The 16,180-nt window shown below is 39.3% G+C and overlaps 2 protein-coding genes across 3 annotated transcripts; one reads left to right on the top strand and one right to left on the bottom strand.

Moving 5' to 3' along the window:
• The first annotated feature begins 4,233 nt into the window (after nucleotides 1–4,233).
• On the top strand, nucleotides 4,234–10,438 carry LOC103708594 (wax ester synthase/diacylglycerol acyltransferase 11-like). Of its 2 annotated transcripts, XM_008793610.4 has the most exons (5): nucleotides 4,236–4,573; nucleotides 4,909–5,475; nucleotides 7,502–7,861; nucleotides 9,802–9,939; nucleotides 10,047–10,438. In XM_008793610.4, the coding sequence occupies exons 1-5, from the start codon at nucleotides 4,370–4,372 to the stop codon at nucleotides 10,209–10,211; spliced, it is 1,434 nt and encodes a 477-aa protein (XP_008791832.3). In that variant the 5' UTR covers nucleotides 4,236–4,369; the 3' UTR covers nucleotides 10,212–10,438. The 2 variants fall into 2 exon arrangements, with proteins under 2 accessions (XP_088578686.1, XP_008791832.3); XM_088722560.1 differs by lacking the exons at nucleotides 9,802–9,939; nucleotides 10,047–10,438 and adding an exon at nucleotides 9,576–9,727 and having other exon boundaries at nucleotides 4,234–4,573.
• A 3,708-nt stretch (nucleotides 10,439–14,146) lies between these two features.
• LOC103711016 (stigma-specific STIG1-like protein 3) lies at nucleotides 14,147–14,925 on the bottom strand. The gene has a single exon (XM_008796987.3). The coding sequence runs from the start codon at nucleotides 14,902–14,904 to the stop codon at nucleotides 14,440–14,442; it is 465 nt and encodes a 154-aa protein (XP_008795209.2). The 5' UTR covers nucleotides 14,905–14,925; the 3' UTR covers nucleotides 14,147–14,439.
• Between the last annotated feature and the right edge of the window lie 1,255 nt (nucleotides 14,926–16,180).

Raw genomic sequence — 16,180 nt, 5'->3', positions numbered from 1 at the left:
TATGTATATTGGCTTGCTAGATGAGTATTTTATTTGATGTGAATATCATGTTCTATAAATTATATATTGATATATCTAGATATGCGCATTAACTTACTAAATGACTAATTTATTTTGTATGTATTACTTAAATATATACTATGTATCGATAAAAAGTATATTTTAAAATGAAAAAATAAAAAATATTATGTGTTTTTTTAAATTTTTTAATCATGGGATTGAAGTTTTTGTTTGATAAAGTTTAGTTATTAGAGAAAATGTTATAAAATATGATTTTTTTGTGAACAACAGGGTTGTCTGGACGACGACACTCCTTCTCCTGACAAGGTGCCACTCGGTGCCTGATGGGTCAGAGATTCGCGAGTTTTATGGCATTGGATGGATGAGGGGACCGGTCCGACCGGATCATGGGAATTCATGGCCATAGTCTCTTTTCATGAGGGAATTAATGATCACAGCCAAGGTTGGATTTAATGCTCTCCAAAAATAGCGAAGGAGAATCCGCCACGCATTTGATGGCCTCGTAGGTCTCCCTACTAGGGGGACCACTCATCCTCAAGGCTCGAGTCTCGATGAACGAGTCAACGACATGTAATGCTGTACGAAGACAGTGGGTGTACGTAGAGCGTCTCATAGCAGGGTTCCGATTGTATCTTTTGCAAAAAAAGAATGATTTATTTTTTTTTCCCACAAAATCAACTGCTGGAATGGACAATAACCGTCTCAGAATCTATGCAGACGTTGGAAAAAAATTTTAAAATATTTTAAAATCTATGCAAGGCAACAGATTGCAATTAAAAATAAATAAATGATCTTCTTTCGTGCCAAACATACAAACTGAACCCTCACGGCAGCGCAAATACGTGGATTTGAGTTGCATATTTGGCATGAAAGAATAATTAATCTTATATTAATATAGACCGTTGGATCGCATTTTGTATAGATTTCAAAAAATTCTGAACTTTTTTATCCGTCCATTTATATGGATTCGAAGATGACTATATATTGCGCAATCCAACCATAGATTCTCACTAAGATGAATTCTTCAACCATGTGAAAGATGCAATCCTTATCCCATGTGGAGAGAGACGAACAAGAGTAGTCATCCAACAACTTGTTACTGTCACAACTTAGGGCTTTACCTGAAATGGCTAGCCTTTAAATCTAATCACAAGCACTATAATTGGCTCACAGTCAGCTTCAATAGATCCATGCTGCAACGTCCTCTAGTCCACATAGATTATGAATCGAGTCCGTTCTGATACCATTTATCACAACTCATAACTTCATCTAAAATGTCTAGCTGGAATATATTATTTGGGTTCCTCGATCCTATATAAGTACCCAAGATCTATCCAACGAATAATTAATGTAGGACTAAACACACGCCGCATGGGTTCTCACAGTTACCATTTCTCAAACTCTGGTTGTCGGATAAGTTAGAGGAATGGCTGAGACCCTCTTCGGATTCTCAGGTATTCTTAATTATTTTCAGCAAAAACAATTATTGCATTTAAAAATTGAGAAAAATGGTTATTTTGAAATATAATTATTACGAGGGGAGCAGACATTAGAATTTCAGCGAGTGTGAAGGAGACAAGGATGGCTAAGAATCCGCTTCTTGCTATGGGGCTAATCTTAAAAATCATGATGGTGAATCCGAACAATGAGATTGTAGTTGAAGCATTTTAAATAGAATGACCCGCACAAGTGATGCTATTATCTCGCACAAGCAAGCAAGGGGGAATGGCGATTCTAATCGATATAACTGGCACAGGAAAAGGCAAAAGTATTAGAAGTTTTGGGCTCTCCTGCAAGATAAAAACAAAAAAATCTGCTATCATTGAACTGTACTGATGTATGCTTGGGTGACTACAACGCCTTGATGACGCCAGTAGAAGACAGATGGGAACATATCAACTTGGCAAAAATAACATAATGGCTGATGTACAAAGAAGGGTCCGAAGCGGCCAGGTTAGGTTTACTCGAGGCCGAGCTGGGCCCAAAAGAAGTCGTGGGCTTCAGGTTGGGCCCATGCCCCAAAATTTTTCCGACAACGAGCATGAGCACTTATAAATTTTTAATAAAAATAAATAAAAAAATATTAACATGCTATTATTTTGATTTATCACCTGCTCAGTAATATCTTCAATTTTGTGGTCATAAAGTTTAATTATCTAATTTATAATCATATTTATATCCATACTTTTAGTATTTGATTTGTATGTACCGTATAAAACAAATATGGTCATAAATTTTTGCATCCGATTAATATTTGTATCTACATCTGTGTTCGTCAAACAAATAAATATGAATATAGATATGTTAGTATATCTGATACCCAGGACCTCATACTTAGCGAATAACCGATGTAGAACTAAATCGTTTCAGCCCTAGCATTTTCGTCAGGCTAAGAGTTCAAATCTATTCAAATGTAATCACAAGCATCATGATCGTCCCGTAGTCAGCTCCAATACATTCGTGCTATAGTATCTTCTCGTGCAAATAGATTATGGGCCAGGTTCGCTCTAATACCATATGTAACAATCCAAAAGCTCATCTAAAAAATACCAGAAAGAAAATATTATTTAAAATTTTTAATTTTATATAAATATTTAAGATTGATTTAGCAAATAATTAATATAAAATTAATGGTCGCACCAGCTAACCAAGGGCTCGTGCCAAGTGGCTCAACTGGCGTTCGGCTCTCCAATCCTTGGCAAAGCGGCTTTCAACTGTGTACAGCCTGTGACAGCTTATTGCAGGAAAAAAGCTGGTTACGACAGTGTTCGCTTTCATGTTCCGGCAATGGCCAGGACATGAGATGTTGATCGCACCCACGTTGCTGAACTACCACAATAATGGCACGACACTGTAGAGTCGAATGCTGGGATTCTGCAGAAGATATTCTGCAGAAGATGGCAGTGGTCGCAATCCACTGTGTCTACTACCATTCATGGCCAACTTTAATTAAGTGACATATAGATAGATTCCGTTAGCTTGGTAGGTTAGGTTATAATCATGAATGATGCTCAAAGGGCGTATATTTAACTAGAAAACATTTCCATTTACTGAAGAGGTATTTAAGATCAAATTATTTGTACACCAAAACCGAAGGAATTGTTCTGTGGCTGTTTTCTAATGGTTGTGGCCTCACAAGGCCCTCCTTGCAAGGTTAATATTCATCAAAATCAAACGTTAATTGACTACACCTTGGAGAGCCAAGGTTAATTTAGCTTTTTTTTTTTTTTTGAGTTGAAATGGAGGAGGCAAGTCACTTCCTCCCAAAAATTTTATAGTTTATCTTAAAATTACTCCTGTTTTGCTTGGATCTGAGAATAGTAAAAGAAAAGCTCTGAGAGGAAGTTGATCTTATCCCTGGTGCCACATGAAGAAAAGACTTGCCCGACTTCAAATCTTGTCAACTGGACTTCCATCTCAAGTCATGCTCACTTTTCATATGTTAAATATTATCCAAACACATTTCTTTCCATTTTTTAAAATGGTTATGGAATCTAATATAAATGTAGGCATTTTCTTCTTCGGTCCCACCCAGATTTATATGTCTCTGGAGAAAGAATATATAATCAATTCATAATATAAACTCGCCATTCAAGGCAATAGAACGGCTGCAACCGAGAGCCATTACAAATAGCTGGGATAAACTACCTCTTTGTCACCTAACCTGGCCCAGTCGCTCGAGTCCTCTCTCCCCTCACCACACTTTCCTCACTTTTCTTGACTGCTTCTCAGTCTTTTTCTGTGACATGATTTCATCTGGCTAATGAGATCAGGATGAGCTTGTAGAACGGCATGCTAGTAGGACAAGCAATGGAGTTCCAATAAAGCTTTCGTCTTCCTCTTCGTTGAGGAAAATAGAAAGCTCGCCGTCTCTTTTAACAATTATAAAATCTTCATCTCCTTGAAGTATCACATGCATCAAACACACGTGAAATGGTATCACAGCCACTCAAAGAATAATGTGCAATGGTATAGACACGATCAATTTCTTCTACCAATTAGCTCTCATGAGGCGTCACCAACCAACCCGGCGGAAAAAAGAAAAAAAAACAGGTGGAGAAGAAAAAGGAAGGAAAACTCCAAAACAATGCGGATGCATTGATACCAGTCATACCACTAGCCATCGACCACATGCCCTGTGGCTGCCAGTATTAATACTTCTCTCACCAACCAAACTTTTTCCTCGATAACTTAATTCGACTCCTCTTGTGTGATTTACCAAGTCACCGAGTCCAAAAGCTTCTTTCTTTCCTTCCCACCGTGCTTGCTCTCTGAAACTATTTAAGTTAGGCTTGCATCCTCTGATGCCATAGGCTACCAGCGTATCCAAGAGTAAAGGAGAAGAAGAATGTTGGTGGTTGAAGGAGGAGAGGGAGAGGAGGCAGCTTACAACGAGCCGGTAAGCCCGACCGGCCAATACTTCAATAGCTCGGCGCTGTCCATCTGCATCCTGGTGGTTTTCGAGTCCGATGTTCCTATCGATGACTCCCCGACCATGTCGACACTGGAGAATCTGTTCTTGCCGATCAACCCACGTTTCTCCTCCATCATGGTACCTTCTCTGCTCTCTACCTTCTCTGATTCCAGGGCTGTTTTAATCTCTTCCAAGTCATGTATACGCGGCCAGTCAACTTGGCTAGCATCCAGTCCTCCATTGTTGACTAATTTTCCAAGCATAGAAGCTTGCTTTGCCGAGTTGGATCTAGTAGATCATCTTGGTTAATTAAAGCATTCTAAAATTGGTATACATGCAGTGTTTAAGTCCAAGCAGATGGCTTGGCCAAAGCCCACAAATAGCCACCAACAAGATCTGTCCCTGTAATCGCTATGGTTGGCTGCCAGCATTGACATTTGCTAGTTTGTGTTTTCGTGGCTACTTTGAACTAGGTGAAAGATCAGAACGGAGTTCAACAGTGGAAGAGGGTCAAGGTCAAGCTGGGAGACCATGTAAACGTTCCCACCTTCCCCACTGGCTTGGAATCATATGACCAATGCGTGCAAGATTACCTCTCACAGATAGCACTGGAGAAGCTGCCGCAAAGCCGGCCACTGTGGGACCTCCACATCATCAAGTATCCGACAAGCAATGCCGAGGGCACGATGGTGTTCAAGCTTCACCACGCACTGGGAGACGGCTTCTCCCTCATGGGAGCACTCTTCTCTTGCTTGCACAGGGCCGACGACCCTTCCCTCCCTCTCACCTTTCCCACTCGAGATAAAGCGATGAAAAAGAGCTTATGGGGGAGCATTTGTGGCGTAGTGCCTCGAGTTCTCTCCGTGTGTGCCAATACCATCCGAGACGTAGGGTGGAGTCTTTGGAAGAGCACTCTGGCAGAGGACGACACAACTCCGCTCAGATCCGGCACTCCAGGGCTGGAGTTTCGGCCGATCACCATTTCTTGCGTCGAGTTCTCTCTTGATGACATAAGAAAGATCAAGGCCGCAGTCGGAGGGGTAAGCTTGAGCTTTTAAATCTTGGAAAATACTCGAATAACTCAAAAAAAGTCACTCAGCTGCCGTCGTGAATCTTTGGCGCAAGGAACCTGAGTGGCTTTTTCAAGACCGCCCCGAAATCTTTGTATCCTTCCATTTCTGTGCCCCGGGGGACCGGGATTCAGCAACAGGTCGGGGTTGTTTCTTTCGCGCGAAGACACCGTTGGATCGTCCGCTAGTCGCTTTGAGATGTATGCAGGTGGGTGGGTGAATGCGATAGTTCGAAGTGCTTTGAGATTTGTATAGCGGGTGATCCAAAGGTGGATTTGTGCGAAAGAACAAACGACCCGTACCTGCAGCAATAGTTCACGTCGTGGTTTTTTGCTGTGCATCGCTGCCCTCGTTAAGTGGCACCCATCTCCCCTCCCTCCCCTTTTTATATATATATATATTATAATAATAAGCGCATGTTTGGATAATCTAGTTAAATTAGACTGATTCGTCTATTTAAATATTGCCCTATCAGACAAACACCGCTCAAGCCAAATCCTATGAAAAGTATAAAAAGATTTTTATAAAATATTTTTTCTTCCTATAGATAAAAGCCTAGAATTTAAACTAGGATTTGGATAGGCCTTTGGAAGATGGAGATAGATGGGGCCAATAAGCCCAATTTTTACAGAATTTTCAGGACGATTCTATAGAAATATTCAAATAGATTCTTAATTTGTGCATATAAGAAAAATGCTAAAATCATCCGTTTCATATAAAAATAGGCAATTGATTAGATAATATGCAGGGCCTAACTAGCACCACCGAACTTGGCCATATATCTCATCAATCTCCAACTGTCTGATCAGCTCGATGAACTAAATGGTGATCTATAGAAGTACTTGATGTATATAGCTAATAAACTACAAAAAAATTGGATACATATGCTCCTTTGACCAGAACCCATCGAAGAAAGCCCTTCCAAAAGTAGCAATAATAAAAATAGTTATAATAACAACAACAATAATAAAAATAATGTGATATAGGCTTTCAAGGTGGCTTATCACAAGAGAAGATATATAGTATCTATTTTTTGCTATTTTGATCATTATTTTTACTATTAAAAATACATAAAACTCAAATATCAAATATTTTAAGGATCTCTAACCTATACATACATGGACATAAATATGGGCAATTTTATTATCCTAGTGTACTAATATATATATATGATAAAGCATTTAAGTCCAGAATTCGTTTTATTGGTTATGATCTACATATTAAAACATATATAAATTGAAAATGGATATTTTTTAATGCTCAGATTATGGCAAAATTTGGTCTGGTATCAATTTAATTGTTCAATTTGTACCCTCCTGATCCAACGTTAGAAATCATCAACGTATATGAGTTTTAGTTTATAAAATTTTTTGATGGTATAGATCATATTCAATGGCGTTGATCGTTAATTTAAATACTATATTCTTGATTTTGAACTTGAGAGTAGTTAGCCTCTTCCATTGGAGGAGTAGAATCTATCTCTTTATATGCATTTTTGTTTTGTTTGTCCATCTATATTGTCTTTTTTTTTTGGAGCAATTAAAATGGTGAAAAATAATACCATGCTTTCAAAGATAAAACAAATACAGAGATAAAACTAAAAGATAAAAAATAAAATAAAATGAAAGATAGGAGTATCAAAACCACCCAACAAGAAGCAACATCAAGAACCTCAGTCCAATCCCTATATAAAGCAAATCTAAACCAAGCTGAAAAGCCCAACCAGTCCAATATCTAAATATTGTCACCTTCTGTCTATTATTGTTTACTCAACAGTTTGGGTGGAGTTGAAGTATCACAAGGTGTGAAAATTACAAATTGTAACATGCAATTAGCTTAATTTTGTATGCATAAAAAATTAAAATTTTAAGAAAAATAAATGTGCAAAGGCAGCTTGAACTTTGTTATTATTAATATCAAGCTTGTTATAACATATTCTCTTCTGCATTCGTTAGCTTGATATCTAATATACGGTTTTCCTATGGATTTTTAGCAGACTGTGAATGATGTGATCAGTGGAATAATATTTTATGGGACCCAGCTGTACATGCAAAGGGTGGGTGAGGGTCAACGCAGGAGAGCTGCCCGAGTGACGGCCATGGTGTTGCTGAACACTCGAATCGTTTCCAGCTACGAGACCGTAGAAAAGATGACAAAAACCAATGCCAAGTCCCCATGGGGGAACCAGTTTGGTTTCCTCCATGTCTCCATTCCAACGAGTAAGAACGCCGAGAAGGCCGACCCCCTCTACTTTATCCGGAAAGCAAGGAAGATCATCAAGGCAAAACGAAGCTCGTTTGCTGTCTATCTCACCGGCAGATTGCTTGAGATGCTGAGAAAACTCAAAGGCCCAGAGGTATGACTTGACATTACAAAATTCTTCCATAAATTGATCCATCAATGTGGTAAAAATACTTGTCAATGTGATAAAAAAAAATTGTTCCATAAATTGATCCAATACAAGTGCAAAAAAGAGTTTTGTTGGTGTCAAAACTAGCAGTCAGACATGTAGCAAGCACAATAGGTTGGACCTGTGAAGTTTTTTTTTTTTTAAGAATTAGTTAATCTAAAACAAATCTATTTTGGTTCATGTTGTAGCTAATAGTTGGCAAGTAAGAAGCAAACTAGCAATGCATCATACATGACAGCTTACCTTGATCTATAAGAGGCATTGTTAATGTTTGCTCCTTCAATGCAGTAACTCGGCACATTTTTGGATCGTTTGCGATGTCAAAATAAACCATCTTTTTTGAATCATTCATCTTATACTCTTTTGATATTGTCATCAAACAAGTGGTTGGATGTTTCGGGTGCAAGTCAATGTTGGGCTACTTGAAGTATCCTAATTGACTATGATCATATAAAACATAGAGATACTACCAAATTTTTGTTCGGAGGGCGCATTTCATTGAAGAAGAGGAGAGGAAGCTCAATATCATGGGTATCTATTATATTCATCCTCTGTTATTAAAAAACCCTGATATTGTGAGAGCTAGGCTCGGTCAGATACAAAAAAAAAGATTTCATCTTTTCAATACAAAAAAGATTTTAGCTTTTTGAAAAAAATACAATTTTTTTTTTTGTTTAAGAGATCGGATGTAAATTATTTTGTCTTGCTCATTAATGCCCTTTTCTTTCTCAATCTATTAACATATTGGATAATCCTTGTACATGTGTTGTGTAATTTTACTGCAAATTGCTTTGGTTTTTCTCCCATAGCTCATTAATTATTTTTATTGAATTGATAAACATTTTTCGTATAATTTTTGTTCTAACTTCAATGAAGGAAGAAAGTAACATCAAATATAACAGCTCTTTGTTGGAGCCAGTTTTCTATGGAAATAGCAACAGATAATGGACAAAAAACCTAGTGTGCGTTTTTGCATGTATAACCATCATCACCATTGTGTGATCAAATGCATGCATGACAGAGATTTAGATATTCAATTTGCTAATTATGCTGAACTTTGATTTCTTTACAAGTGTGTCCGCTTTCTTTTACTCATCAATGCTCCTTTCAGATGAAGATGAGGTGTCTTTCTCAATTTACTAATGTATCGACTAATCTTATTACACATTTATGTAATTTTACTGTAAATTGCTTCAGTTTTTCCCCAATAGCACATCAAGATGCACTACAACTATTTTTATTAAATTAACAACATTTCTGTATACAATTCGCATGCAACCCTTATCATCATTATGTGCCCAAATTTATCAGTTAACAACAACTTAGTGGTGGCTAGGTAACTTAGAGATCATGCCCTTAGAGATGCTTCACCACTTTTCACCATGTAAAGATTACAAATGTAAAAATTTTGACCCTCTGAACAAACTTAAAAATTTACTCTTTGGTTAAAAAACCACAGAAGTAGCCAACTCGATCTGCAGCACAGTTGGCAAACCTAGTCCATCTAACTCGAAGATTGACTAAAGTTACAACATCCACTAGAGTAACCATCAACTAATTTCACCAAATCCATGTATAGAGCATGAGCAAGTATATATCTCAAGTTCACTATGTACTACACTTGACCTCATAGTGAAAGCGAGTCTTTGTTGCTCAACAGCAAAATAGAGCATCAAGTCGATCTCGATCGATGGGCTATGTCAACCATCAGCTTTGCCCCTGAAGCACAAGACATCGGCCGATATATATGGTGCTACAACCAGATGGCACTCTTCGAATATGAGAAACAATGAACTAGTAGATGGAAGCTAATCATGATATTGACATTGCTTTCTGTTGGTATTTGGTTGCACCAACTAATGCAGCATCTCTTTTGCCTTCGTCAGGCTGCTGCCTTGTACATACACACAACGCTAAGGAAATCAAGCATGACGGTCTCAAACTTGGTCGGACCAATCGAGCAGACGATCATTGCTGGACATCCAGTTAGGAGCTTCCATTTTATGGTAGTCGGAGTCCCGCAGGTAATTAATAATCACAAGACTTCAATCTCATGTTCATGAATCATCTTGCATCAGCTTCTTGGTTCTCATGGCTAGTGATTGGAACTAATTAATGAACTTGCTTGTAGAGCCTTACAATAACGGTCATTAGCTACATGGGCAAGTTGAAGGTGGCTATGGGAGTGGAGAAAGGCTTCATAGATTCGGAGCTTCTGATCTCGAGCTTGAAGAAGTCGTTTGAGAGGATCTTTGAAGCAGCAATTGGGCAAGAGAACTTAAACAGGTGTTTCTAGTGATAGAGCAGATCATTTGACATTGTTGCTTATGGATTAACTGTTGCTTGCTTCTTTTGTAATAACCTAGGGTCCTCACCTAAAATAGTGAGCCGAAAGGTATTATTTCGGTTCTTTGATTTTGTATAAGTACCCAAGATCTACCCAACGAATAATTGATATGGGACTAAACACACACTGCATGAGTCCTCACATCTTCAATGAATTATGAGGAAAGATTTAAGTATCGAGGCTGATTCCTAGTGCAATACTCGTACAATTTAAGGCCAGAAATTTTCCTGTATGCAGATCTGAATATGTCCATGAATGGCAGATGGGTGACCATGGCAAGATAATTTTGATTCCAACAATATTATATCTCCAGCCGGATTGATAGGTGTCAAATGCGTGCTGCAACATGAAAATTCTACCTTAAACATCATTTATCATCCACGAGCTTATCAATGTTCTCAATTGTGAGTTCAAAAACGGTCACCTGTGCACTCAGGACCTGTTCCAATTAAATAACCATAGACTACGTAGATGAATCCTTAAGCGGCCATTCATCTGAGATTTATTTGGCACAAATCATGATGCACTTAGGATCATGTGCACAAATCTGAATGCGCCTGATTCCTGTCGACACTACTGCCTTTCCTTTGTGCCTTCCCACTGTGTATCCGTTAATTTCACTGTCCCTCTGCTTGCTCTTCTTCCCATAGCATGTATTTGACCAACCTGTAAACATCTGTAACATTTCTCTTATTAATAAACAGGGAGCAGCAGCCTGCAGCTACCTCCTATTTCGATTCAAAAAAAAAGAGAAAATAGTATTGAGCCTAATATTTTTTATTACAATTGAAAATCATATTTCCCATTTGTGCACCAAAAATAATTCTACATAGAAAGACCCAAATATTTATAGCATGCAGTAGCAAAACATAAGACTTACACATCGAATAAGGGGATTCAATGTTGTTTGATGACCATGCTCAAATTACATCCAAAATGATGCAAGTTAAAATAAAAACCGTCGGCAAAAGGAGTACTGGATCCTTTATTAGCTGAGGCTATAGGGGCTTCCTGCCTGTGGGTGAACCCAACAAGAATAAATTGATATGAGCCCAGTATGAGCCATGTCAAAAGATGATTCATAGTTCACAAAGTATTGCACTGAAAGCAAGTAGCACCATTCCCTTCATGCCATGTTACAAAAAGTTGTGCTTTGATATGTTCTTTGTTACGAGGGTTGAGCCCCTTAAAGTCACCGATACTAAAAATCTACAACGGTGGTCTCGGTCCCTCGATTGTTTCTAAACAATCGCATAGTTAGGAGATGGGCGACAATCATCCATCTCCGGAATAAGCTGTGAATTGTCTAAGTATACATTATTATTTATGATGCAAAACATGCACCGCAAAGGATCTGCACTCAAAAAAATTTAAAATTAATTAAATTGTTTAGCTATACATTTTAGAAAGCAAACCCACAAATGTGGCTGCAGGCTGTTGCCGAAGAAACTGGTAGTTATCAGGGGCCGGCAGGCTAGACTCGTGGCAGTTGGAGGACGGCGAATCTTCAATCAGTCTGTCGCCGATGCCAAGGTCAGAGCTGCCTAGGAGGAGGTCTTCTATGCGAGACAGATGCTGATGACATACCGTATCATCCTCGAGGAGAACTCAGCCACTGTGATCGAGGGGACTTAGGGTCTTGGGAGTGCTGTCGGGGGGACGGGATTGCTCCACGAAATTCGTCGTCTCTTAGGCGAATGCGGCACCTCTCGGGCTATCCATGTTCTCAGAGAGGTCAACAGTGCGACGGATTGGGTGATGTCCTACGTGACTCATTACTTCGGGGGTTTTATCTGGAAAAATCATGATTTTATTTTAGCTCCATTGCATTGTCATTTATTGTCGGACTCTTTGGGCTGTACTCACACCCGATATGTGTGAGCCGCCGATGTACCAAAAAAAAGAAAAAACTGGTAGCTCATATCGCCCACCCATATTTTCTGATTAAAATTTTTTAATATACATGACAAGTCCTTCTATACCGAAGCAAATCATAGGTCATATGTGTTATAGTTTTAACTTAGAAAAAAATATTAAATTTAAAAAATAAATATACCAGCTTTATTTTTTAAATTTTAAATGGTTTAAAAATTTTTAAAACTCTTATTCTTTTTTAGAACAGACTTTTTTGAAAAGAACGTTGGTTCTGATTTCCGTAGAGATGTGATGTTTCTGAAATATTGTATCTTTGGAAATGCCGTACCGTTTCAATCATCGGATAGAGTCTATAAATAGGCTCTGAGTCCAGTATTTTGGTTAACTTAATCCACATTAGTTCCCTACTTCTTAAGGTGAAATAGAGAATTAATTCTTCTTTTCTTTTTCTTTTTCTCTTTTTCAAAACTTCTTTCAACGTTTTCTTTTTATCTGGGCAATTGAAGGAGCTGGTCAGATCCATTCTCCTAGCGATCGTGCCCATTAGAAGAGGATTAGACCGAGCTTAGTTATTTTATCTTGGGGACGACATCGCCGCAAACCTGTACGTAGAGGGCGAATCATGTTCTTAAGGCAATGTATATCACACGCCTCGATTTAGACAAATTCTTTTCAACCTTCTGATTTTTTTTTCTCTATTAGATTATTTCTTTAGAATATTTTTATAAAATAAAGATATAGCATTTTTTAGACAAAATATTTTCAATAATATGCATGAAATATAACCAATATAAAATATAAAATACTAACTAATAAGAAATAAAATAGATACGTTCTTATACTTGATTTACTGATAGCTTACAGAGCTCCATGAGCCATACCTCTACACATTGCACTATTGTCACTCAAAAAAGAGATAATATGCTTGCAGAACCCCACCCTCTACGAAAGAAACAACTAGAGACACGAGCAGCGTATTGGGCAGAGAACTTTTATCTTAGTTGCATCATCTCTGTGCTTCCGAAAGGTGCAGCGCAGCAAACTCAGATTAACATTACCAAAGTCAAGCATACCCGCAGGTCCCGTACTCACACCAAAGCCGGGCGCCCCGTCTTTATTAAAAAAATAAAATTTATAGAAACTATTTATAAAAAAATTATAAGAAAATCCCCACTTTCTGGATCTAGCGTTGGGACCGTCGACGCTTAAGAAGCGTCGGCAAATTTTGGCGCTTGGCCAAAATTACCGATGCTTTTAGAAAACGTCGGCGTATATGCGTTGGCATTTCTCCTTTTTCCTGCAGTGTTCTCTGAAGATAAATGCTTGAAGTTTGATAAAATTTTCTGCAAAACATAATAAATAGAACTTAATTTAAAAAAAAAAAAAAAGAGCATTTCGCTCCTCCTATATTTTCCAATAGTCAGCAACAATCAACTGATCCGCAGATGCCACAGTTATTGCGATCGCTGAGCACGTTCCAGCAGTGGTTCTTGCAGCAGTAGAGGAGCTGGGTGCCGTCTCTGGCCTCGGTCCCCGAGCATATGTTGTTGGTGACCGGATCCCACTGGTCTCCTTTCTTCGCACTGATCAACTTGATTTAGCTCTTTCCAATCTAGAAAGAGGGAGTAGATCCGGTATCAGGGTATCACCTGAGGCTAGGAAGTTAATTTTTACCTTCGGGCGAATAGCACAAGAAGAAATTAATTGATACAAGGCCCATGCTCTATTACTGAAAGGAATCTACGAACTATTTAGCATGAGGAGTGATAGGAAGCTATTGATGCTTTACACAACTTTACTGTATATTGCATTGATCCTGCAAGTATAACCAATCCCTTCCAACCATGCATGTCGCATGCCAGATGCGTAGAGATTTTGTTTTTTGTTTTTGGTTACGAAGGTTGAACCTGGTAGCATTATTTGTACATATATACTACTTGAATCGAGAATAGAGTCTTGGAAAAGCTGCCTTAAATATGTCTAAGCTACTCTCTTCCTCAACTTTTGTCTAAGATGATGTGAAGTAGTTGTACTGAAAAGGTGAACGAGGAATTCGGGGCATGAGCCATGCCTTCGCACTTATTGTTGCTCAAGGAAGAGGTAACATGTTTACAAAACTCTCGTATACCACCATCTCACCCTTTATGAAAGAACCAAATATACCACAAACTCAAGCAGGTTATTGGACACAAAATTTCTATCCTTCATCCCAACCCCAACCCTACCAGTGTACTTGTATCATCTCTATACTTGAGAAGAGCGCAACAAAATGAACTCTCCCTCCTTAGAAGACACTACGAAGTCAAGCATATCCGCAGCTCCCATACTCACACCTAACCCCAGGGTTGCACACCTTCCCACACTTGCCGCAGTTCTCAACGTCGTAGGCCACCGCGGTGCACTTCCCACTGCAGCAGAGCTGCCCGAACTTGCACTTGTTCCCGCAGATCCCGCAGTTATTGCGATCGCCGAGCACGTCGCGGCAATGGTTCTTGCAGCAGTCCAGGAGCTGGGTGCCATCCTTGGCCCCAGTCCCCGAGCATATGTTGTTCGTCACCGGATCGCATTGCTCCCCCTTCTTCACGTTCTCGGCAAGGAACCGGCCACCGGAACGAGAGTTGAGGCCGAGGAAGTGGTCCGTCATCACGCTGCCATGGCTATCCTCCATGGCTGATGCAATGTGGCATTGTGCGATGGTCGAAACGATCACGATCATCGATAGAATGGAGACCGCTGATGTTGGAGAAGAGAGGCTTGCGGCGGCCATTCTCTCCTCTCTATCTCTCGCCTTCTTCTCTTTTCCGCTCTCACCTCTTCTCCCTCGACTCTCGGATATTTGAAGGAAGAGCTGGACTTAGAAAGTCAGAATATTCACGGGTTCACGTTAACAAACCGTAAGCTCACATTCCTTTGTCTCAGCTCTTTAATTGCACTGCCATTTCTTTTATTTCATCAACGCGGCTCAATGAACAGGTAGCACATGATTTGGTTGCAGCGGTTTCATCTTACAAGGTTGACGTTTCCTACTTCAATGACCTTGGTACGAGATTGGATCTCTCTTGGAAGCTGCTCATTTAGTGGGCTACAAAGTCAAGTTATAAGCACTTAATCGTATCAGGGAGGAGACATTGGGAGCTATCCAAGCTGTAAATTCCTTTGGAACGTCTATAGAGCTCTATATTTCTTGAGTTAAACAGTCTCGTTGAAGATGGTTGGACATGACTTGGCACGGTATTTAGAATCCAGACTTTCGTTTTTAATGATTACTTGATCTAGACTCAATTGTTGTTATTATTATTAATTGTCGACATCATTAAGGATTACTAGTGGAAGTTGTGATGCGATCCACATTTCCGGCGGGAAACGCGTGGGCGCCACAAGAGGTGAGATACCTGATCGAACGTCGCACGCGAGAATGGATGGTGGGCCCTCGTGGATCAAGGCCGACCTCCCATGTGCTGCGGGGGTTCACACGTGCGACGAGGCCATTAGTGGTTCGAGGTGGCACGTGTTAACCGGGCTGGCTCCTTGAAACAAATATTAAAATAAGCGTTATATAAAAATAAAGATTAGGGATTCCTTCGTGGCTATCGAGGAGTCCGAGCGTTTGGGTCGTATCTTTCGCGGGAAAGAATGATTTACCATTTTTCGTGATGTCGACCGTTGGATCCTGCAATGGCCACTTCAAGAGCCGTGCAAGCGGATGATATAAAAATTCCGGTGGTTTCCACAACCCCGATAACTCAGTATTGGTGGCTCGTGTTAGAACCTAAACAGGCCATCATGTCACAGGCTCCTGGGTTTCTTGGGCTTCTCGATATCTGTGGAAACTAGGAACATTAGGAATTTCGAACGCTTTTCGCATTTGATCCTAGGGGCCTAGTTTTGATTAAAAAAATGGAAAAAAAAAGATCCGCGTTATTTATTTAAATTGATTGCTTTTTTTTTTCAGCACCATACGACTCATACCAATTTATTATAAATATATTTTAAAAAGTTAAAAAATAATAAATGCCCAAGGCAACTCATCTTCGTCTGTCCAA

Source organism: Phoenix dactylifera, chromosome 5, assembly GCF_051530095.1.
Source record: "Phoenix dactylifera cultivar Ajwa chromosome 5, Ajwa_hap1_PhDact_Kaust_v1.1, whole genome shotgun sequence".
In the NCBI taxonomy this organism is placed as follows: domain Eukaryota; kingdom Viridiplantae; phylum Streptophyta; class Magnoliopsida; order Arecales; family Arecaceae; genus Phoenix; species Phoenix dactylifera.
This window is presented reverse-complemented; position numbering and strand designations above follow the sequence as displayed.

Coding starts and splice junctions, on each gene's coding strand:
- LOC103708594 (XM_008793610.4), top strand. CDS start 4,370: ATGTTGGTGGTTGAAGGAGGAGAGGGAGAGGAGGCAGCTTACAACGAG. Junction 4,574..4,908: donor CACGTTTCTCCTCCATCATG/GTACCTTCTCTG, acceptor ACTTTGAACTAG/GTGAAAGATCAGAACGGAGT. Junction 9,940..10,046: donor TGGTAGTCGGAGTCCCGCAG/GTAATTAATAAT, acceptor ACTTGCTTGTAG/AGCCTTACAATAACGGTCAT.
- LOC103711016 (XM_008796987.3), bottom strand. CDS start 14,904: ATGGCCGCCGCAAGCCTCTCTTCTCCAACATCAGCGGTCTCCATTCTA.